We start from the raw sequence: 25,468 nt of genomic DNA on the forward strand, positions 1-25,468 counted from the left end.
ATGTTGTCTCTGCTTCTGAGTACAATCTGAAAATAGGTTGTCTTATAGGTGGCTCTGAAAGGAACACAGAATAAATCTTTCTAACGGACAGAGATGTAAGGCCAGAGCTGAAGTCTTGCATGGATTGAAAGATTGCTAAATTTAGAAAATAAATGAACTCATAAGCAAAGTTAATAGCTTAACTAGTCAGGCAGGAACAAGGAGATGAATAGTTTAGCTCAAAGATTAGGAACAAAGAGGTCTGAGGAAAAGGCATGTGGGTGAACTTGTGAGAGTTAACAGGAAATATGAAGGTCTTTCTCTTTTACCAAGGAATAAGAACATATACCAGTGAATAAGCATTAAAATCACCATTCAGACAGAATGGTCTGCTATGGAGAAGTCAGCCAGTCTCAACTTCAGCTTTCATATTGCTGGCAGAATGGAGTCATTAATGAAGTAGCCATAGTGGCAGGGATTGAGGTATTAAATAGCTTTTATTAAGACTGATTTAGCTGTTCTCACAGCTCAAGATTCAATCTGCCAGCAAAAGAGATTAATGCCAAATTCCCAATATTATACCATCCCTTTCAAAGACCAACCAGCCACTGGATCCTTTTCACTCTGGATGAGGCAGAAATTCAACTTGATTGAAACACACACACACACCATATTCCTTCATGTATAAGACGTACATTTTTCCCGAAAACCTTTGGGTCTAAAAGCTGGGTGCATCTTATACAGTGTTTGTAGAAGTGTGGCATTTCAAATGCCATAGATGGAACTGAGGATGAGACAATACATGAAGACAGTGATTTGTCATCAGACACAGATGAGGACAAGCTAATGGATAGGAGTTTTGACAGTGATGAGGAGTTGTAGGAATTATGATGAATAAAACTTGAGTTCAATAACTTTATGTAATACATTTTTTTTTCAAATTTCAGGTCCCAAAATTAAGGTGCGTCTTATACCTGGAGAAATACAGTATTCTGGATATGAAGTTGTCTTCCCTGCCTTTAGAGTCTCAGACAACACCACTAAGGGCTTATAGAACTTTGTCTTACCAACAAGGAATTTTCATACAGCTCATTAGACTGTAGATAGAAATTTTTTTTTTGATAAATCAAGATATGGCCACTAACTTAACCTGAGAAGCTCAGGGAAAGCCTACATAATGGTCTTGCAAACTCAGGGAATTAAGGTAAACACAGGATGGTCTATCCAAAACCTTTCTAACTAAAAGCAGTTTATGGCAGGTAGTTATTTCATAGGGAAGAACTTTCTCTAAACAAAGATCAATGCTTGCTTTTACTCAAGCCTGTCTGCTGTCTTTTGCATCTATGATAATGCACCTGATAACATGCATTTGCAATGTAAGGGTCATTTTCCTTTTCTATCAAGTCAGGCATCCCATCAGAGCAGAAGCCAAAGGACCCCTCACTGTTATTGTTATGTGAACCGTTAACTGTCTTGTCCCTGCCTACGTAAAGAAGTTTCAGCATATGCATTTTTACTTTTTACCCACTCCCAGAGATTTCCCCACTTCCCTAGTCTATCACCAATCAATTTCATGTAACCCTCTATGTCTTCTCTTTGATTCTGATGTATAAAATAAGTGGTGAAACTGCTATTTTCCGGAGCACTTTCTCATTTGTTGAGACTCTGCTTCCTGGCAATTGTCTACAGTTTGGCTCAAATAAACTCATAAAAACTCTTACAGGTTTGGAAGTTTTGTTTTTTGTTTTATTTTGTTTTTACATTGACAAGACCCAGGGACCCAGTTAAGAAGATCACCTTGAGAACAAAATTATTTGCCACACTATCATACATCCCAGAAATTTCCAGCTTGATGGAGAAATATAATGACTTCTTAAAGGCACAACTGAGATGTTAGCTTGGAGGTTATAAACTGCCAAGATGAAGTATCTTCCTGGGAGGCAATATGCACTCTGTAGTGATCATTATATAATGGAGAGGGCCCAATTTGAAGTGTTTGTACATTTCTTACCCCAAATCTTGGCTCTGTGGATCTAACAATCTTAGTTCACAAAGAAAGACTGTTTCCATCAGGAGACATAGTATGACTCCTAATAAAAACTTGGACCGCCTCTTAGTTACTTGGGCTACTTGTACTTAGAGACCAGCAGGCAAGGAAAAGAATCACCATCCTGGCAGAAGTAACTGATCCTGATCATTTGGAGTAGTACGGCTGCCAATAAATTTTTGGGAAAAAAGAAGAATACATTTGACACCCAAGAATAAACATATGCAGCAGCCAGAGAATCTGAAGATCATAATGACCAGAGGCTCAGATACTTTAGGGATGATGGTTTGATTTAGGCCATCAAGTAAGCCATCTAGACAGGCAAAAGTATTTGGCAAGGATAAAAGCAATGAAGAAAAAGAGAATGAGTAGACAGTAAACTTAATAAACAAAGCAAGTGTATTTGAACTGTGACACTATGGTGGTCACTGTGGTATGCACTATCCTCTCCTTACTTCAGGACTAAGGTATTTATTTCCCCTACCTGGTGGAGTGTCAGGAGCTAATGGGTCTTAGCTGAATCTGTTTCTGGAAATTGCCTTCAGTCAGAAAACAATCTACCCCTAAATCAAATCTCTGTGTGGGCAGCTCATAAGCACTCTTACCTTAAGGCAAAACAAATTCTAAAGAGCAACCCAGTAAGAATGGCTGAGACTTCTTTCCCAACTGCATCACAATTAACTTCTCCCTCTGCCCAATCCTGCTTCCCTTCTGCTAACAAATGTCTCCAAGAGCATGCTCCCAGAATGCATTGTGTTAAAATTCCTGTCTTAGTCTTTTTCAAGTAACCTGACAAAGGGCAAAGGCATGATGAGATTAGCCCTTGTGGCTGAAAGCAAGTACCAGTAGCTAAACTCAAAATGCTGATAGCTGTGGAGCTCACTCTGGACCTACAGAACTTGGATATAAACCCCTTTGCAGTCTTTGTTCTGAGAGCCTAGGATACATGTCTAGAGTTCACTTATCTAGGCAATGTGAACATGCCCATAACCTATAAAAGAGGATATTGAAAGTGTTTTCACAGTTCTTGAGACAGTGATTCAGACTGTGGAACAGCTCAAAATACTCATTTCATCATTTGATCCACACATTGTTTAGATGAGCTTCTGGGAGTTATCTTGTAAATCATTACTTGTAAGGGTATTTCCATGGATAATAGAGATCATGATGTTAAAATCCTGTTTGCAGGCTTGATTTACAGCAAGGGTAGTCAACCTTTTTATACCTACCGCCCACTTCTGTATCTCTGTTAGTAGTAAAATTTTCTAACCACCCATTGGTTCCACAGTATGGTGATTTATAAAGTAGAGAAGTAACTTTACTTTATAAAATTTATAAAGCAGAGTTACAGCAAGTTAAAGCACATAATAATAATTACTTACCAAGTACTTTATGTTGGATTTTTGCTAAGTTTGGCAGAATAAATCTTTATAAAACAACTTACTATAGTTAAATCTATCTTTTTATTTATACTTTGGTTGCTCCGCTACCACCACCATGAAAGCTGGAACAACCACTAGTGGGCAGTAGGGACCAGGTTGACTACCACTGATCTACAGCAGTGGTCCCCAACTTTTTTTGGGCCATGGACCAGTTTAATGTCAGAAAATATTTTCACGGACCGGCCTTTAGGGTGGGATGGATAAATGTATCACGTGACCAAGAGAAGCATCAAGATTGAGTCTTAGACGGATGTAACAGAGGAAATCTGTTCATTTTTTAAAAATAAAACATCATTCAGACTTAAATATAAATAAAACAAAAATAATGTAAGTTATTTCTTCTTTCTTTGCAGACCAGTACCAAATGGTCCACGGACCGGTACTGGTCCACGGCCCTGGGGTTGGGGACCACTGATCTTCAGGGTTGTCAAGAAATGTTTTGCATCTGTTTTAGATATAGATAAGGTGACCAATCATCCTCTTTTAGGGAGGACAATCCTTCTTTTGTAAGTTCTGTTCTCCCTCAAAAAGTGTCCTCCTACATGTCTTCCTTTTTGATATTGGAAGACTAATCTGTAAATGTCCGTATTTGATCGATGCAGAGTCGATCCATTGCGTGTGATGTGATGTATTTGTATCTAAATGAATACTTTTTTCTTACAATTATTATTAAAAATTAATAGGCATGTAAGCATAATTACAATATAAAATATTACAAGTGTTTTTATTATGCATTTATTATATTATAGTGTATTATTGTTGAAATGAATACATTGTTTCTTTTATTTACGATATTGTCTTTAATTTATTTTTGTCCACTTTTTCATTGTAAAAAAGTTGGTCACCTTAATATAGAAAAAACTTAACATCAAAGCTTAATTCATTAAAGTCCAAAATCATAACAGTGAAGACATTTGGAGCTTAGAATATAAGCTTTTGATACATGATTTTTCATTAATTTTGAAAATATGGGACGAATCTTGCTAAGGATAGGTAAATGGAAATGGGTTTGAAGTAATGAAGGGAATTGGTCTTCATATGCATGAAGGGACAATCTCTAGTCTTATTTTTCCTTCCTTGTTTGACCATCTTCCATCCACTCCCCAGCCACTCAAATCCACATAAGGTCAAGAAACAGGATGCTGAAAGAGTTTTCCACTCAATCTCATTTAATGCATCTATACAGAGTTCCTGCTTTCTGCCCATAGAAATTCTTGGACGGATGAATGCTAATCCTTCCAGCTCAGGTCAAACTGCCAGGCAGAATTAACTGCTCATTCCATTGTTCTCCCTTACATAAATCTATTTTATAAGAATTATCATACTGTATTTTCATGACCTTTAGCTTATTATCTTTAGTTTGTAAAAACTGTGAGTTCCTCTCTTATTCCAGTGTCTTCTACAGTACTCAGAAAACATTTACACAATTTTTTTATTATCACTTTAATATGCATCAGGTATTATTCCAGATGTTGCAGATGTTATCAATGAAATAAAAGACAATTTCTACTTTCAGGAAGTTTACATTTTTATGAAAGGAGACATATTAGAAAAATGGTAATAAGTAGTTGAACTTTATATTTTAAATTGATTTTTTAAAACTCAAAATAGAGAAAACTGAGAAATGAGGGCTTGGCATTATCAAGGAAAGTCTTACTCATTTGAGTAAGGACTTGAGGCAAGTAAGGGAGAAAGACATGCAGCTATGCAGTAAAATAGCATTCTGGGAAAAAAGCTAAGGCATTGGCAGGTCTGATCTAAGGAAAAGCTCAGTGTGCAGGGAGCAATGGAGGAGAGGTCAGAGAGACCACGCCAGAAGGATTTTGCCTTTTCCTTTGAGAAAAGGGAAACTCAATGGAGGGTAAGTGGTAAAGGCTGTCATTCTGGCTGCTCTGTGGAATGAACTGTAGGTAGCAATGGACAGCGGCAGGAAAACCAGTGAGGAAGTTACTGCTATATATTTAGGCGAGCAATGATGATTTGAGAGCATGGAAATAGCAATGTAGATAGTGAGACATGGTCATATTGTGGGTTTAGCTTGAAATTTGAGCCATAAGAGTATTCAGAGATTATATATAGGATTCGAGTAGAGGATCAGGGGTGGCTCCAAAGCTTTCATGCTTCCCAATTTACAGACTTGGAGAAGGCTGTGGGTCTGTCCAACTTATAAAAGATTATAATTTCAATTTTGGATTACTAAATTTGAAATATGCATTAAGGATCCATTTGGAGATTCTGACTAAAACATTTGAGATATGACTTTGAAGTTCAGGGAAGACAGTATTTATTTATTTGCTAATATACTAAAAGCCTGAATAAGATCACCAAGGGATCACCAGCAAAAAGGAGCAAGTCTACTTGGGAGTCTACTGTTTAGAGATTGGAGTGTTGAGGGGGAACTAGGAATGAAAACTAAGAAGATACAGTCAGTGAGGTAGGAGTAAATCAAGGAGCATGTTGCGTTGGGAAATCACATTTGAAAATGACCAAGGAGTGTGAGCCTGCCAGCTTTCCCACTCGGAAACCCAGAGCAGATGGAATGCTTTATATCAACTCTCATCTATAAGCGCATAGTATCTTGGCTCTTGACCAATTACCATGAATACTTTGAGGTATATAGGAGTCTAAAGTCTCTCTATTCTCACAGGTGCAACCTGAAAAACAGTGTCTGCTCTGTGATTCTCACATACAATAATAAAGATAAAGAGCAACCCAAGGGGCATAATGCAATCATTTCCCTACACAAGTTTTACTTCCCTGGCCCTGATTTTGAATGAGCTCCTAGAGACACACACTCCACTCCACCTTCTGAGGAAAATCCCCAGGTGTGACTCCCATACAGATAGAGTAAGTTCCCAAGTCTCAGGCTGAGAACCACAGTGAGGAACTTTAAACAAAATCCCAAAACTGTTCTTTCTTGTGTACACTGCTCTGACTTGGCTGCCCCAGCCTAAGCATTCACATGTTCAGCAGTGTCTTTGCTTTTTGATCCTGTGGCATCTGGTTGCTCCAGTCCATAGACTCACTTGGCTGATCCCTCATACAAGCAAACTCAGGAAAGGGCATTATGAATTTCTATTTCACTTTTGCTTCCTCCCTGACTAAAAATGACCAAATTATATCAAGGGAGAAGTTAACAAAATTAAGAGTACCTCACTTTTATACTTGATACTTTCATAAAATATATTTGTAGAGGAAAACATTTATTGGCAGAAGAAAAATAAATTAGAAATGATTACAGCTAGAGTAAGCTGGTTTGTTGTTAAGGGGCCAGTGGAAGGTCTGTTGGGTAAACAAACAATTTTGAATTTAAAGGGACAGACTAGCAAAAGAATCTAAAGATTTAGAAGCAAAATTTATAGTCCCTTTAAAGATAGTGATAGAAAATTAATATATAAAATAGAAATTCCTTTATAATAAATTACTAATCACATTGTTATTTTCAAAACAAATATTGGTAAACAATATAAAATAAATATTTTTCACACAATTCAATAAAATAGATTTCTTGTCCTTAAAAAGTTGACTGTAGCTAAAAGGAAAAACTATTCAATATATCAAGTTTTTTGTAAAGTTTGCTCCTTTTTTATTATTCCCCCTACTAAAATGTAAACTTGAAGACAGGGATCTTCTTTCTTTTGAATAATTGGAGAGATGGATAAAGAAATAATAAAATAGCTATGATTAAAAGTAATAAGTGCTCTAAGACAGACAGGAAAAGAAGTGCTTTGTGTACACGAAGAGAAACGGTATCAGTTAGCCTGGGATGTCATGGGGAGAAGTCATGGAGGAGATGACCTTAGTGATTAGCGTTAAAGTTTCAGTACAAATCCCATCTGGGAAAAGATAAAGAAAAGGATTTTTCTAGGAATATCTTGTAACAGTTGAGATGGAAAGAGTATTTTATAAAAAGAAAAGAAGTGTCTTTGTTCATGAAATTTCCTGCAGAAAATAGTATGGTGATGAAATTGGAAGAACAAAATTTGGGGCTAGGGGTGTTCAGAAAAAAGTACTTATTTTTTTTTCAGAGAGGAGAAAATAAATAAGAGAGATCATGCAAAGAAAAGAAACCAAGTGAAAGCTAGCAAAAGAGAGATTTAAAGGCAAAGATGAATTCAGAAGATATATTTGAATAAAGCAAGAGATTTAATTTAGCTGTTTTGAGATGAGGGAAAGAGATGGGGCAGGGGCAAGGAGGTAAATTTATTTTATTTAGCCTGACCAGGTGGTGGCACAGTGGATAGAGCGTCAGACTGGGATGCCTGCCGAGAACCCAGGTTCAAGACCCCAAGGTTGCCAGCTTGAGCATGGGCTCATCTGGTTTGAGCAAAAGCTCACCAGCTTGGACCCAAGGTCACTGGCTCGAGCAAGCGGTTACTCAGTCTGCTGAAGGCCCACAGTCAAGGCACATATGAGAAAGCGTCAATGAACAACTAAAGTGTCGCAATGCGCAACAAAAAACTGATTGATGCTTCTCATCTCTCCGTTCCTGTCTGTCTGTCCCTGTCTATCTCTCTTTCTGACTCTCTCTCTGTCTCTGAGAAAAAAAATTTATTTATTTTTTTCTTTTAATACTCTTTTTTTGTTTTTAGTAATGAGAGAGAGAGAGAGAGAGAGAGAGAAAGAGAGAGAGAGAGAGAGAGAGAGAGAGAGAAGGGAGAGGAGCAAGAAGCATTAATTCCAATATGTGCCTTGACCAGGCAAGCCCTGGATTTCAAACTGGCAACCTGGGCATTTCAGGTCAATGCTTTATCCACTGTGCCACCACAGGTCAGGCAAGGAGCTAAATTTAGAAGCCAGAACTGAAAGCACTTTATAGAAAAATGTTTCATTAGTCAAGAAGGTAGCAAGAGGCCCTGGCCGGTTGGCTCAGTGGTAGAGCGTCGGCCTGGCATGCAGAAATCCTGGGTTCGATTCCCGGCCAGGGCACACAGGAGAAGCGCCCATCTGCTTCTCCACCCCTCCCCCTCTCCTTCCTCTCTGTCTCTGTCTTCCCCTCCCACAGCGAGGCTCCATTGGAGCAAAGATGGCCTGGGCGCTGGAGATGGCTCCTTGGCCTCTGCCCCAGGCGCTAGAGTGGCTCTGGTCGCAACAGAACAATGCCTCAGAGGGGCAGAGCATCACTCCCTGGTGGGCGTGCCGGGTGGATCCCGGTCGGGCGCGTGCAGGAGTCTGTCTGACTATCTCTCCCCGTTTCCAGCTTCAGAAAAGTACAAAAAAAAAAAAAAAAAAAGAAGAAGGTAGCAAGATTTGAACACTTTTCCAAAATCACACAGCTAGTCACTGATAGAACCTATCCCACTGTTTATTCCATCAAAAGAACCAGTTGTCAAAATCCAACTGAGGGATCAAATTAGAGTTGTGAAAGTAACCTATTATGAAGAAATATTAAAAACTAAAGCATATCATGTTTTGCCTGTGGAGAGTTAATTTGTCAACATTGTAGGACATTTATTTCAGATAACACTTTAAGCAAGAAAAATATTACCAGATATCATAAATATTAAGTTTTCATAAATATAATGAAGTAAAATGAGACTTACCAGTAAATTAGTTATAGTTTACCTAAAAGATAACAATAGAAGTATATTTTGCTTTAAGATTAAAGTTATTGCATTCCTATAAGAAGAGTGGAGAAGAAACAAGAAATAGTGTTAAAAATTTCTTGCTGAGTTAAGAGATACACAAAAGCACATCAGGGTGAGAAGACACCAACCAAAAATTATAAACTGTGAAGAGCTGAACAGGTTGATAGGAACCTCAGCATACTGCTTACCAATTTATCAAAGTGGCAAGACAGTAATGTGACAAATGAAAATTGACAGATTTTGTGTTTTGTTTGAAACATTATAAATATTCTGCCAATGTACTCTAGAACAGTGGTCCACAACCCCAATACCAGTCCACAAAGAAAAAAATAAATGTAAGTTATTTATATTTCCGTTTTATTTATATTTAAATCTGAACAATGTTTTATTTTTTAAAAGTGACCAGATTCCCTCTGTTACATCCGTCTAAGACTCACTCTTGATGCTTGTCTCGGTCACGTGATACATTTATCCATCCCACCCTAAAGGCTGGTCCATGAAATGTTTTCTGACATTAAACCGGTCCGTGGCCCAAAAATAGTTGGTGAAACAAAGGCTTGAGCTTATTTATTTTAAAATAGTTTCCGCTGCTCTAGAAGACTAGAGAGTCATCTATGGATGTATGTAAAATAATATTCAAAAGTGTCCTTGCATAAATTCTCTTTCTAATAATCTTTGAAAAATATTTAAGAAAGATTTAGTTAATTTCAAACATTTCTTTTTGTTTGTTTTGTTTTTCTTTTTAGTGAGAAAGAGAGCGAGAGAGAGAGAGAGTGAGAGAGAGAGAGAGACTGTCGGGAGAGAGATGAAAAGCATTAATTTGTAGTTATGGCACTTTAGTTGTTTATTGATTGCTCCTTATTTGTGCCTTGACAGAAGGGATGTGCTTTGCTGAGCCAGTGACCCCTTGCTCAAGCCAGCGACCTTGGGCTTCAATCAGAGACCTTGGGCTTCAAGACAACTACCATGGGGTGATGTCTATGACACCACACTCAAGAAAGCGGCACTGCACTCAGTCTGATGAGCCCATGCTCAAACCAGTGACCTTGGGGTTTTGAACTTGAATCCTCAGTGTCCTAAGTTGAAATTTTATCTACTGCACAACCACCTGGTCAGGCTGTTTTCAAACACTTCTAAGAGGTCAACTCAAAGACTAACAAAAGATTAAGGCTTGTGCTTTCTGCTGTAACTGTCAAACCTGTTTGTTTGGAATTCTGCTACTCTTCACCAAATAGAAATACAAACAATTATTAATATCAACTTGCAATTCACAGACCAAGAAAATCCCAAAGAAATTCAGACACTTGACTTTTCTGCCAATCAACCCACTGAAAATTAGCTTTTCTAAATAAATACTAAATAAACTAGCACTTCTCAAACTTTAATACAGATGTTAATATCCTACATATATTGTTAAAATGCAGGTTCAATAGGTCTGGTGTGGGCCTGAGAATCTTCATTCTAATAAACTCCCAGGTCGATAATCTAAGAAATCAGGTTCCAGGATTATATTTGATCCCTAAATTGAAAGTCATCGCTGCTTCTGAATACCCATAGCACCTTGCTTATAATACCTACAATAATTTTATTCCATAATTCCCTGGGTTTATTACATGGATGCCTTTAATTTAGGTCCCAGGGAAATAGCTAGTACTATTCTAATACAGAAGATGTGTTCAATGAACAAATATCAAAGGAAATATTCGTTACTCAATCAGGAATGACAAACTCTGATATGTAAAAAGATTTGTGTTACAGAGAAATAAAGTTATATGGGTAAAAAAAATAATAAATGATCTCTGGTGGTGAGCTCTGCAAACCTGAACACCACAGTGAAGTAAATTTTCATGTGTAATCTGCAGTGGCATTTGGTCAGTTTTAGAAAATGTCTGATTTCTAAAGATATTAGTGCCTTAGATTCTAATAATTAATTGGTTAGTATCCGTGTGATAATAGTTAAACATACAAAAAAGGTAAATAAAGCATATTTTCTTGTTTTTATTCTTTTATAAGAAATGCCATTTTAAATATTTACTCATAAACCTCATAGAATTTTTCAGAAATGCAGATATAACTTAGAGCATATATATATATATGCCACACAGCCATTTTATTCTCAAGTTTTACATGCTATGAAGGGATAGGACCCCAATGTTGCCTTTTTTCTAAATGTGTATCAGTGACCTCAGGTAGACTCTGAGTAGCACACACCCTCCACTATAAAACTTGTCCCTAAAGTATAAGATCCATGATAGCTCATTACCTCATGATAGAATTTTAAAAGGAAGAACAAACAGAATGGACAGAAATATGAATTATCTTCAGAAGCTTTAAGAAAGACTTAAAAACACATAATCAATTCAAAAAAAAATCTAGAAGAAAAGAATAGTGGGGTCTTTATAATTGGCAGTGCAGTGAATTAAGAAAATTTAATGGGGTGATTTTCTAGGTCTGGTATATTTCAACTTCATTTGCTAATTTACCAATAAAGTTTAAATTAATATTTTCCCCAGAATATGAAAGAACAAGTGTACTGTTCTGCTGGAGAATGTTGATAATGGAAGAGGCTGTGCATGTATGGGGGCAAGGTCTTTGTAGGAAATCACTGTACCTTCTTCTCATTTTTGCTGTGAATCTAAAAATGCTCTAAAAAGTAGAATTTATTTAAACAAAAAAAGATGAAGCCTTCCAGTCAAGATGGCAGAGTAGGTAAACATGCTTCCTTTCTCCCATTACCACAACCATTATGAAGAACCACCTGAAGCTTGACTAAATGGAAATCCTATAAATAAGGATATAAAGAAAAAGTCACTGAATGGGCATGTCCCACAACCACAGTGAGGCAATCAAAATTGGGAGGTATACCTTCCTGAGAAGTGAGAGGTCCCATCCTATACCAAGCTCCCCAACCCAGGACACAAATGCCAGGATGAGAAATCCCCATAACATTTGGATATGAAAAACAGTGGAGATTGCATCCAAGTAAGATGAAGGACTGCCAAAATCCTGTTTTTCTTGAGGGACTTTTGCATGGACTTGCTTGCTCACAGACTCATTCACTCTAGGCTTCAGTGCAGGGGCAGCAACTCAAAAAGTACCAGGAACATATATGAAAGAACTAAAAGGGAAAAGGTTGGAGGGGCAGAGGTCATGGCAGCTCTCTTCAGGGATGGAAGCACTAGCAGATGCCATTGCTCCATTGTTGAGCCCTTTCTTCACCAAGCCAGTAGGTGCAAGCATATACCAAATCTGATTCTCCATTAACTTAGCTAAAACTGTTGGATCCACCCTTGTGATTCTCTGAGATCTTGTCATATACAACTCACCTGCCTAAACCAAGCCTCTTTCCATGGCTTTCCCATACCAGTGACCAGCCTTAGTTTGCACTACAGAACTTCCTAAAACCTCTCAAATATTTACAAACTCCAAACAAGCAGCAGCTGGCCTTGGTGTGCCTCGTACTTATTTCTAAGCAGCCCCAAGGACAACAATAGTGGCAACCAGTCTTAATTTCAATTGTATCTCCTATCAGGTGTCCTAAAGCATGGCATAAGCTATATTCAGTGTTAACTCAGAACATAGCTTCAACTAAGTGGCCACAAACCTGACACAAGTGGTGACTAGACTCAACTCACACTGTGTGGCCCACCAAAGGGTGCCAAGCATAGCACTAGCAGCAGCTGACCTTGGTTTTCAGCATAGCTTCTCCCAAGCACCTCCTAGCCCAGCACAAGCAGCAACCAACCAAACATCATTCTGTAGTTCCCATACACAACCCCAAGTGGGTCACAAATGGCATATGACCTTGCTCTGATCCAGAACCCCTTGCGAGAGGCTTCAAAATTAATACATCTAATGACTGGCTTTAAACTACACCAAAACACCACTCAGCTACTATGACAAATAATAAACCCAAAGGGTGAACTTGGCTAGGATCAAAGCTAAAGTGATTCTTGCTTCATGGGTCAGCACCCTCCCATGAGCAGTAGTCATGGCCACCTTTCACAGTAATTCAGTCTTGAGGGTCAGTCCCACCCACTGACATGCCAAAGATAATCAAGGTTCAACTACAACAGAAGGGCACACATAACCCACACAAGAAACATTTCTGGAGTACCTACATCAAGTGAACATGGAGAATGTGTTATTAAGCCTCGCAGAAAACCTACTACAGAAGGCGACTGTGACTAAGTTGGAAAAAAAATAGCAGATTTACATAATACATAGAAACAAACACAAGAAGATAACAACAACCAAAAAAAAAAGAGACAAAAAAAATGTGTTAAATGAAAGAACAGAACAAAATTTTAGAAAACAAATACATCACTGAAATGGAAGCAAACAAGCTACCAGATACAGAATTCAAAACATTGGTTATAAGAATGCACATTCAAATTAGAGGAAGAGTAAATAAACTCAGTTGAAACCTTAACAAAGAGATAAAAACCAGAAAAAAGAATGAGTCAGAAATAAATTTTAAAAATAACAAAAAATGAAGAGTATATTAAAGGGCATCAACAGCAGCTTAGATGAAGCAGAGGATTGAATTAGCAATCTGGAAGACAAGATAGCAGAAAACACCGATTGGAACAGCAAAAATGAAAACAACAAAATAAAAATGAGGCTAGCTTACAGGACCTCTGGGACAATGTCAAATGTACCAACATTTGCATCATAAGGGTACCAGAAGGAGAAGAGAAAGAATAAGGGAATGAAAATCTATTTGAATTAGTTATGACTGAAAACTTTTTTGTGTGTGTACTTTCCTGAAGTGAGAAGCAGGGAGACAGAGAGATAGACTCCTGCATGCATCCGACCAGGATCCACCCAGCACACACACCAGGGGGTGATGCTCTGCCCATCTGGAGCATTGTTCTGCTGCAACCAGAGCCATTCTAGTGCCTGAGGCAGAGGCCATGAAGCCATCCTCAGTGCCCAGGCCAACTTTGCTCCAATGGAGACCTGGCTGCAGGAGAGGAAGAGAGAGAGAAAGAGAGAGAGAGAAAGTAGAGGGGGAAGGGTGGAGAAGCAGATGGGCACTTCTCCTCTGTGCCCCAGCCGGAAATCAAACCCAGGTCTTCCACCTGCCAGGTTGACACTCTACCACTAGGCCAAATGGCCAGGGTGGCAATACTGCATGCTGAGGGTTTAAATCAGCCTGCCATAAGCCAAGAGGGCCTGCTATTCATGTGAGGGGAGTGGCTGGTGACAGACTGAAGCGAGCGGCACCCCCTCCAAGTTTCCCCTCCTTTTCCCCCATTCCTTCTTGTGGTGTGACTATTGAATGTCGTGGGAGGTATCGGAGGTTCATAGGGGAAATGCACTCCTTCAGTCACAATGGTCAAGAATTTTAAGAGAAGGTTCTCAGGGGATTACAGGGTTACTATGTCCTCAGGGAAATTGAGGAATAGCCCACTTTTTGGGTAGAATGGCTGACAAAAGGAAGCTTAGATAAGTCTGTCATACAGAAGGTGTGACAGGTAGTCATTAGAGATCCAGGCCACCCCGAGTAGTTTCCTTACATGGACACTTGGCTGACACTAGTTTTGCACCCACCCACTTGGCTTAGAGGTCAGGCTTCTACAGTATTGGTAGCTAAGGCAGGGAAGCATTCCACTAGACCCAGAGAGTTGCTGCAGCAGCCAAAGTCAGAAATTTTAACCTCTAGTGAACCAGAAGAAGCAGAAACTCTGGCTCTTCCACCTTATGTGCCTTATGTCCATACCTGACTTTCTGTCCATCCCAGAGACTGCCACTGACTCAGGCCCATCGTTGCCAGATTTATCAGGTCCCAGCAAAAGCTTGCCTAAGCCTGAGCCAGAAGTGACTCGCACTGTATTGCCAGAATCAAGCCCAGGGTCTCCTCCCCTAGCTGGGAGGTTATAACTGGTACCTAAGCCTAGGTTTGTTCTAACTCTAACTCTTCCCAGAGTGAAGGAGTAGAGAATTTTTGCTACTGCATCTGGGAAGCTGCCGAACCAAAAGCTGATTCAAAAATACCTCGAAGTCTGGGCTGAAGAAACCCCCGCTCCCAGGCTGGCAATAAACCAAGTGCCAGTGTGGATGGAATTAAAACCTGGGGCACTGACCATCAGCCAGAAACAATACCCAATTTCTAGGGAGGCCTTGGAAGGAATCCAAGTGCATTAAAAAGGTTCAAGGAGTATGGCATTACTATACCATGCCAGTCACCCTGGAATACTCCTTACTCCCTGTCAGAAAACCGGGAACCAATATTTATCACCCAACATAGGACTTGAGGGTCATAAACGAGGCAGCATTGACTCTACACCCAACAGTACCAAATCCCTATACACTCCTAAGCCTCCTCCCTGCTCAAGTCTCATGGTTCACTTGCTTGACTTAAAAGATGCCTTCTTTAGCATAAGACTGGCTGCTGAAAGCCAGAGTTGTTTGCCTTCTGATGGGAGGACCCGACTACTGGGGCAAAGGTGCAGTATACCTGCAAGGGTTGAAGAACTTCCCTACCATCTTTGGGGAGGTCCTTGCTCAGGACCTCCAGAGGTTTCCAGCACAGGACATAGGATGTGTCCTCCTTCAGTACATGGATGACCTGTTGCTAGGTCATGAGACTCTCCAAGAATGTGCTCGAGGAATGGACAAGCTTCTCCGCCATCTAGAGAAGAATGGATACAAGGTCTTGAAGAAGAAGGCCCACATCATCCAAAGGCAAGTAAAATACTTGGGATTCATTCTCCAACAGAGGGAAAGTAGGCTAGGAGTAGAACAGAAACAGGTAATTCAGAACAACCTAGTCCTCACCACCTGGGTATAGTAGGATTCTGCTGTTTATGAATCCCCAACTTTGCAGTACTAGACAAACCCCTCTATAAAGTCACAAAGAGGGAAGAAAAAGAGCCCATGGACTGGGGGCCAGAACAGGACTGTACTTTTCAGACTCTTAAAAAGGAATTACAAGTTTCCTCAGTACTAGGTCTTCCTAACCTAGCCAAACATTTTGTGCTGTATGTCTCAGACAGGAAGAAGCAAGACAGCAGTAGGTGTAATAACCCAGGATTTGGAGTCATGTCCTAGACTGGTAGCCCACCTCTCCAAGCAACTAGATGAGGTTAAAAGGGCTGGCCACCATGCTTAAGAGCCCTATCAACCACTGCCATGCTGGTACAAGAGATAACGTAACTTTAGGACAAAACCCAAAAGTGTGGGAACCACATGCAATACTGACTCTGATGAATGTCAAAGGACATCACTGGCTCTCAAGTGTCCATCTCACTAAGTACCAGAGTTTATTACATGAAAACCCAAGACTAGTAATAGAAGTGTGTACCACTATTACAGTGACACTGTTCCCAGTGAATGAGAAAAAGCTGCAGTACAATTGTTTAGAAGTACTTGATGCAGTATACTCCAGTTGGCTGGACTTGCTAGATCAACCCCTAAGGGAGCCTGACTAGAAGCTGTATATGGACAGAAGCAGCTCCATCAACTCAAGGGAAGAAATACAGGCAGAGTATGCTCTAGTGACTCTTAATAGAGACTATAGAGGCATAGCCTCTACACCAAGTCACTTCTGCTCAGTGGGCAGAACTGATTGCCCTGACTCGAACCTTAGAGCTCAGTGAAAGAAAAAGAGTGAATATCTTTACAGAATCACGTTTTTCCATTCTCACTCTCCAAGTACATGAGGCAATTTATAAAGAGAGAGGACTCCTAACTGCTGGGGGCAAAGATCTTAAATATCCAGGAGAAATTCTCCAGCTGCTGGAGCAGTATGGAAGTCAAAACAAATAGTAGTGATCCACTGCCGAGGACACTAGAAGGGAGGAATGGTGGAAGCCCAAAGAAATGCCAGAGCAGATGCAGAGAAAAAGAGGGCTTCTACCCTGCCCTACCACAAGGGTATTATAGCCCCTCTCATCCTGTGGGCCTCAGAACTTGCACCCAGATATTCCGAGGGAGAGAAAAGGTGGACAGAGAAAGAAGGGGCCAAAGAATTAAAGGATGGTTGGATGCAAACACCAGATGGTAGAGTTGTCGTTCCCCACCTTTTGAGGCCAGCAGTAGACCAGGCTTTGCATGCTGCCACCTATCTGGGACAAGAAGAGACAGAAAAACTGCTAGAGAGATATTTCTATATCCCTCTCTTGGCAAGCCTAGCCAAGAAAGTCAGCCTGCGCTGCTCAACCTGCCATCAGAATAATGCAAAACAAGGACCTTCAGTACCCTCCAGTATTCAGTTTTACAGGGCAGCCCCCTTCGAGGATATACAGGTGGACTTCACCAAGATGCCCAAAAGTCAAGGTTATCAGTACCTCTTGGTATCAGTATGCACCTACTTAGGATGGGTAAAAGCTTACCCCACTCAGACTGAAAAGGCTAGAGAAGTAACAAGGGCATTCAAAAAGTAATTCCAAGGTTTGGACTACCACTTCGGATAGGCTCCAACAACAGCCTGGCCTTTGTGGCTTAGTACAAGAAACAGCTCAAGCATTGGACATCACCTGGAAGTTTCACACAGTATACATACCTTAGAGCTCGGGAAAGGTAGAAAGCATAAATAGAACTCTGAATTTAGGGCTTAGCAAATTATGTCAGAAAACAGGTCTTAAATGCATACAAGCTTTGCCTCTAATATTGTTTAAGGTTCGGTACACCCCCTCAAAGAACACCAGGTATTCATCTTATGAGGTATTATACAATAGGCTTCCCCCTATATTACTTAGCTTGCCAGGGACTCTCTGATAATTAGGAGAAACAGAACTACATAAGCAATTAAAAACTCTAGGCAAGGTAGCCGGTACCATATTCAAGTAGGTGTTAGATAGGGCTCTGATTAATTTGTTTGCCCCTGTCCATTCTTTTTCCCTAGGAGACAAGGTGTGGATCAAGGATTAGAATCCAGCTCCCCTCTGACCCTGGTGGAAGGGACCCTACACCATGATCCTGACCACTCCCACTCCCAAGGTGGAAGGCATACCCGTCTGGATTCATCACAGTCGACTGAAGCCTGCGGCCTCAGCAGAAACATCTTCATTGAAAGAAGAGACTAACCCTGCCAACCCTTGTAAGTTGACCCTTAGAAGAACAATAGGCCCTACTCCAGCCACAAACTGGAAACTGGCTGGTCCACTTACTGCTGAAGCCTGAGGAATCTCGCTGCGGATCTCCTTATAATTGAACTCTGGGGAGGGAGGGGAACTAGGGCAGAGGACTGTGAACCATGTATCCGTGTCACTAAGGAAAGCCAAGATGTCTCTACCACCTTGCTTTTCTATAGCTTCTATGAGTGTAAGGGAACTCAGAAAGGGACCTGTACCTAAAATCAGACTCAAACTTAGTGTGTGACCCAGGGAATAACCAGCCCTATGTCTCTTATGATCCTACAAATCCTCCTACTTCAACAATATTTAAAGTAAAAATAGCAGCAGGAAGATGGGGGAAATGGATAGAAGGACCAACAATAGCCCACACCAAAGTTAAAGGAGACCCCAGTAGCCTTTTTTGGGGATGATTCTCAGCCTCTAGTAGGTTTAAAACCCTAAAAGTAACAGTCTTACTACTCCTAGGAATTTCTTTAATTGGTCCATGTTTGTTGCCACTATTAATAAACAGCATAAGGATCATGATAGAGGCCACAGTACAGCAATGAACAACAACAACACATGTATATTTTACCCACCACTATTGGGCCTTCCCCTTGGGATCAGATAAAGAATATGAGACTCCAGTATAAAAGAAATTCTGAAGTCTCAAAGGGGGGAATGAGGAAGGAGAGGCAGGCCCCCTCTCCCCTGAGAAGAAAGAAATGAAAAGAATACAAGGGAAAGAAGCCAGCAGGGGTAACTAAGTCAGACAGTAATAAATTAACTATATCCTATAGTTACAATACAAAGCAAGAATAGCAGGATCTGTAGGTAACTATGGCCAGTGATCTAGAAACACCTTCCCCCTTGCTGACCCCATCAAAACTTTTCCTCCCCTCTCCTTGAGTCCTGGCAAACCTTAAAAAAATCATATGCCCATTGCTTAGACACTGTAAAGGTACATAACCTTTAAAAAAAATCAACTTCGGGGAGCCTGTGTTTTGGAGCTACAAATCTCACGTGCTTGCCGGCTTTAGTAAATCCTACTTCCTTCATGAAGTTGTCTGGGCATTTTTGTCCTCCTTTGATTCCTGCAATATTGTCATTTGTAACAACATAGATGGACTTAGAGGAAATTATGCTAAGTGAATTAAGTCAGCTAAGAAAGATAAATACAGTATGATTTCACCTATATGTGGACTCTAAAACAAAATAAATGAATAAACAAAACAAAAACAAATTCATACATACAGAGAATAATTTGAAGTTGAAAAATGGAAGACATGTGGGGATAATGAGTGAACAATGTAAAGGGATTAAGAAGTACAAGTTGCCAGTTATAAAAAGTCATGGAATATAAAATACAACATGAGGAATATAGACAATAATATTGTAATAATTGTTTATGGTGTCAGATGGTTACTAGACTTATCAAGGAGATTACTTTGTAAGTTATATAAATGTCTTAACCTATATGACACACCTGGAATTAATATAATAGCTTATGTCAACTGTAATTGAAAATTAAAAACAGAAGAAATGCTGTGCCTATAGTTGCAGAAGACAATACAGTGACTGCAGTGGGTACAGAAAGGCAAGGAATGATTACTGGACCATAGATGACCTAATTCTGCTTCTGGTTCAGTCATTTAGGCAAAAACCATGTAGAAAACATTAAATTTTCTTGAACTTGGTTCATGAAGTAAATGTGAATATTATAATTTGTCTTAACTATCTTATAAGGTGGTATGTATCCAAGTATTCACAATGCATATTATTTCAACAATTCATTCAATAGACATATTGCAGGCTCACTCGACATCAAATTCAGTGCTAAATGCTAAAAAAGACCATGTAAGTATATAAATCTGTGATAGCATTATAATTAATAGAATTTACTTATTAAACAACAAACTATTTTCATTCTTGTCAAAGCCTCCCTAATACAATTTAAGACACTTTTTTATCCTACACTTATTTTGTTTATTGCACAGTAGAGTAAACAAAATAATCTGGAATGATTAAGTCATTTTATGCATCAAAGTTGCATATTCAATAGCAGCCTCACACAAGGAATGTATGAGGAAGATGGAGGAGAGTGGGTGACTGAACAGAGACACTTCAGGTGTCCCCTAAATGGATACATTTCTTCTTTCTCTAAATAAAATTCCTACTATCACCTTCTTTGGTTATCAGTCTCACTTTGTTCTCAAAGTGGCTTACAGGAAAACAGGTTTTCTTTAAGGTATCAGTTTCTTGGATTCTAATTTATAGGTTTGGCATCATATTTAGAAAGACATATTGCTAACATAAATATAGTAAGTATGTTATTGAAATATCCAAAACAAATTGAACTCTGAATTTGGAAATCACAGCAATGAAGTAAAAAAAGAGGGTTTCTCCCTTTTTTAAAATCCAACCTTATGATTACAACTACTTGTTTCCTTTAACCCTGATGATGGGTTTACAGAACACAGATATTATTCAGTGTTCTGTAAATGTGTTTTCTTTTCTTTTAGTTGTCATCTTTAGAAATCTGTGCAATAATAACTCCAATAAAATCATGACTATTAAAAAAACTTTATACTCAAAGAAGAAATACAAATTTATTAAATAAATTATTTAGCTGATATCAAGACTATACTGAATGAAATAAGATAGAAAAAAGCCAACTAAAAGTTATAGATTTTATCAGATGTTGCTATTAAATCTATAGCTTGTTGATTATAGAGCTCACAAAATATTTAACATTTTAAAATTTGACAAAAAAATACCAGATGATAAGGTTTTAAATGAAGAAACAAATGATATAAAATAAAATTTAAAAAAGACAAATAAATTAATTTTATTATAAAACTTAAGCTAACAAATTGGTAAATAGCAGTAAGGCCATAAAAGGACAGTGGGATTTGATTCTAATATACTTAAGAACATTGAATTTATTTTTACCTCTAAGTAGTTACATAAGAAAGACACTTTAGAAGTAATATATTTTCTAATTAGAGCAAAGGGGCTGGACTGGTATAAAAACACTTATTCAATGCAGAGACAATTACCAATATTAGTAGTACAATAATATGAAAATCAGATTAAGAATAATACTAATAAAAGAAAAGAGCAAAAAAATACAGTGGTCATGATTTAGAAAGATGCAATAGAGCTTTCTCTATACAACCTGAATTGTGTTGTAGGAAAGACGTGAAATGCTAATAAGAAATCTGATTAAGCCCTGGCCAATTGGCTCAGTAGTGTGGCCCAGAGTGTGGATGTCCAGGTTTGATGTCTGGTCAGGACACACAAGAGAAGTGACTATCTGCTTCTCCATCCCTCCCACTCCCCTTTTTCTCTCTCTCTCTCCCTTCCCATCCCACAGCCATGGCTTGATTGGCTCAAGTGCATTGGCCCTGGGCACTAAGGATGGCTCTTTGGAGCCTCTGCTTCAGGTTCTAAAAATAGCTCAATTGCCAGCAAGGCCCCAGATGGGCAAAGCATCGGCCCCAGATGGGGGTTGCCAGGTGGACTATGGTCAGGGTGCATACGGCAGTCTGTCTCTCTATCTCCCTTCCTTTCACTTGGAAAAAGAAGAAAAAAAATATTTTTAATTAAAAAAAAATAAATCTGATTAAAGGTGGGCCTGTGGTTATAAACTGCTTTTTTAGTGGTGATAACAGTAGCTGACATAGAGTATAATAAGAAAATGAGAATATCAGTATCAATTTTCATTAGTGTTATGAACAATATAGAGTATATTTAAATTAGTTTCTTTTGGTTTATGTACAATATTTATGGAAGTTGTATCTCTAGAAGCAATAACATGCCCAATGCATCCTAAAGAAAAATTAAATAAAAAGTTACCAATGTTTTTTACAAAATAGCCATAATTTTTATATTGAGAAAAATATAACACTCAAAGGTCAGGTGCAGAACAAATTCTGGATTCTAGATCACAAAATATCTGAGGAAAAAATTGGAGGAGCAATTGTAGCAAATGAAGTAGTAGAAAATTTAAAAAGACACTAAAATATATATACTTAGATATTAATTAGAACTTTTTTCAAGATTTACATAGAATGATAATTAGAGTCTCTATCAGGGTCAACTTAAAACATTTAAGAAATAATTTGGGACCCATTTAACTTAAGTATGATCATTCTGTTGAAAATACACAATTATAAAATTAACAGTAATCAGTAATTTTTATAAAGTGGTTCTTATAAAAGAAGAATAGGTGAATTAATTTTGTTTATGAATTTTCCCAGACATTATCATCAGCTTTCTGAGTAGGTCTAATGACAAATTAGGTAATATTAAATATCTGATAAAAAAAATTAAAGGAATTAGATAACATGAAACATTATTTTTAATTAAAACATTCTTTGTTTGAATTTTAGAAAACTATGCATTGAAAAATATACTATAAGAGTTAAAGAGTAAAATTTTAAAATAAAGCCACTGAATACATAAACAATCAACTTTTTTATTTATATTATAGGCAGTTATTATAAATTGTGTATAAAGAAAGTGTAGCTTGGCCCTGGCCAGTTGGCTTAGTGGTAGAGCATCGGCCTGGCGTGCAGAAGTCCCGGGTTCGATTCCCGGCCAGGGCACACAGGAGAAGCGTCCATCTGCTTCTCCACCCCTCCCCCTCTCCTTCCTCTCTGCTCTCTCTTCCCCTCCTGCAACCGAGGCTCCATTGGAGCAAAGATGGCCCGGGCGCCGGGGATGGCTCCTTGGGCTCTGCCCCAGGCGCTAGAGTGGCTCTGGTCGCAACAGAGCGACGCCCCGGAGGGGCAGAGCATCGCCCCCTGGTGGGCGTGCCGGGTGGATCCTGGTCGGGCGCATGTGGGAGTCTGTCTGTCTCTCCCCGTTTCCAACTTCAGAAAAATAAAAAAAAAAAAATAAAAAAATAAATAAAAAGAAAGTGTAGCTTGGTGGTTGAAAAGCTAGTTTCTGAGTCAGAAGTCTGGATTACTTACTAGTGGTGAAATCTTGGGCTATTTACATAAGTTATTTAGTTTTACTTTCTTCACCTGAAAATTGGAACTTTCATAGTTTTTTCATTGTAATGTTATTGTGAGGATTAAATGACAGTGATAAATAATGCTCAAGAGTGTCTGGCAAATAATGAGACCTCAATCAATATTAGTTTTATTATTATTATTATTATTAATTATTATTAATGCTAATAAAGTAACTGAAATAATAATTTCTATTTCTCCAAAAAAGTTTTTTTAAACTTGTTTTTCCCACAAAGGTGCTTCTCTCTGATAATTTCTTTCTTTTTCTCTATGAAATATAAATTTCCCCCTAGGTCAAAGCACACACTCATTTGTTCAATATTCTCTTTTCTTTGTCATGTTATTTTATAAGACATTACTCAGAAAGCCTTCAACCTTTCCCCCTCCTCTTAAATAGTTTTATTTCCTAAAAAGGCTGACTGAAAACACAGTTACTATAATAGACAGAGGACCAAGGTTCGTGGACACCCAGTTTCTGTTGCACTAGAAAACAGTTCCCTGTAATGGTAAACATCTCACCCACTTTGAGTCTAATAATTTAACTTTCTTTTGATCAGTCTATAAGGAACATAATTGGAATTTTAAATGGAAAGGTTTGAAAAGCAAGAATTTAGTTGAGCTAGACAATTCAATCTTTTTATACTGTCTCAATGAGGGGTATACTATATGTTCTGCTCTTATAAAAGTGTTTAAAATGTAAAATTCTCAATCATGAAATTGAAAATGTAGGGAGTGCAAAGGATTCCCTACTAAAATATTTCCACAGATAAGAGCATCAGCATGAAAGCTTTTACTCAGTTCTAATAGATACGTGTTCTATTAAACAGGAGAACCAAAACTGACTGAATGAGTCATGGGACACAGAAGTAACTAAGCCCTGGCTCCAAAAACTCACAGAGCATAGTTGTTTGGAAAAATAACATGTAAACTGTTCATGGATACGTTATAGACTTTAACGTGTATGGACATTGTTACACATCCTTCAGTTTTCAAACATACCCCTGAGGAACACATGCTGACTATTGTCATTTTCACAAAAGTAGATTAGTTAGTGTGTTTGGGACTTTCTGGGATTATAATAGTACATCTAGAGAAGAAACAAGGGATTTATCTTGTTCCTGACACAATTTCACTAAAAATATCACCAGTTTAGAAAATGTATTGTCAATAGTGTTTATTTTTAAATATGTACTTTAAAAAAATTACACTTCACAAGCATAATGTGAAAGAAAATCTACTTAGAGTTTTTCTGTAAAACCTAATAAAGTGGACTTTTCAGAATATTACCTGAGGTACATTTATAGTATGTAAGGTGAAAATGTTTGAATCTGCCCCAATACCCATCAGCCACATTATCTTCAAATGTACATTTAAAAAAAATCATGTGGTTACCTGAGAGAATGTTCCGATTTATTTAAAAAAGTAGAGAATTTGAGACTTGGGTTATTCGTTAACCAGTTTCACAGATAACAGCTCAGTTCTTCACTTACCATCAGCACAAAAACAAACCACGTGTGAGGTATGTACACAGAGGCAACACACAATCCACAGAGAAAAGTGGGAAATCACATTACAGTAAAATGCTTCTGGGTTTGTTATCATAATAGTAGTTTGAATTGTTTGGGATCAACTATTAATAGTTTTTCCTTTTCTCCACTTTTTTGGTGCCCATGCCCATTGACTTAGTCCTCATAGTGAAAAAAAGATTCTGAGTACAAAAAAAAAATATAATTAAAGCAAATCAATATTAGAAAAAAGCAATGCAGGACAAATCTTACCTGAGCTCCTGGATTAGAGAATTCATTGGCACTGTTGGAAAAAAAAATCCATTTATAATTTTGAAAACTGTACAACTGAAATTATTCACCTACCTAGAGATAATGACCAATAGATTACTATAGACCTCATATACAATAATTTCCCACTTGTGGACTGATCTTTTTGATTCTGGGTTTTTGAAGACAAGAGGACAAATTAATATGTCCTAGAACAAATGATTCTAGGTTTCGTGCCTAAGGTGACCCTGGAAACTTGATGTTATAAATAGGAGTTTCCAAATAACTGTTTTTAGAAATTTATTTAAAAATTACAGGAGCACAAAGGACTTGAATTATTTTTTAAATCAATTTAACTGTTTAAACATTTAACCATTATTGTTTATAGATTTTTAAGAAAAACCTACTTACATTTTAATTTGACATTAAACAAGTATATAAATAAAACTGGCAAAAGATCTATGAATGATTGTGTCCTAAGATTTGTTTCACAAATTTCATACACAAAGAAAAGAAGGTAAGTTTCAGCCATGTTAATATTAATATCACTTTGG

At 38.2% G+C, this 25,468-nt stretch overlaps 1 protein-coding gene across 1 annotated transcript in view; it reads right to left on the reverse strand.

Moving 5' to 3' along the window:
- Nucleotides 1-25,468, reverse strand: part of ST18 (ST18 C2H2C-type zinc finger transcription factor) — a 128,588-nt gene that overhangs the window by 93,120 nt on the left and 10,000 nt on the right. The window contains exon 4 of the mRNA XM_066266117.1: nt 24,918-24,948. Within this exon, the coding sequence (XP_066122214.1) occupies nt 24,918-24,948 (31 nt within the window). The remainder of the gene's footprint in view (nt 1-24,917; nt 24,949-25,468) is intronic.

This window comes from Saccopteryx bilineata, chromosome 3 (genome assembly GCF_036850765.1).
Source record: "Saccopteryx bilineata isolate mSacBil1 chromosome 3, mSacBil1_pri_phased_curated, whole genome shotgun sequence".
Lineage (NCBI taxonomy): Eukaryota > Metazoa > Chordata > Mammalia > Chiroptera > Emballonuridae > Saccopteryx > Saccopteryx bilineata.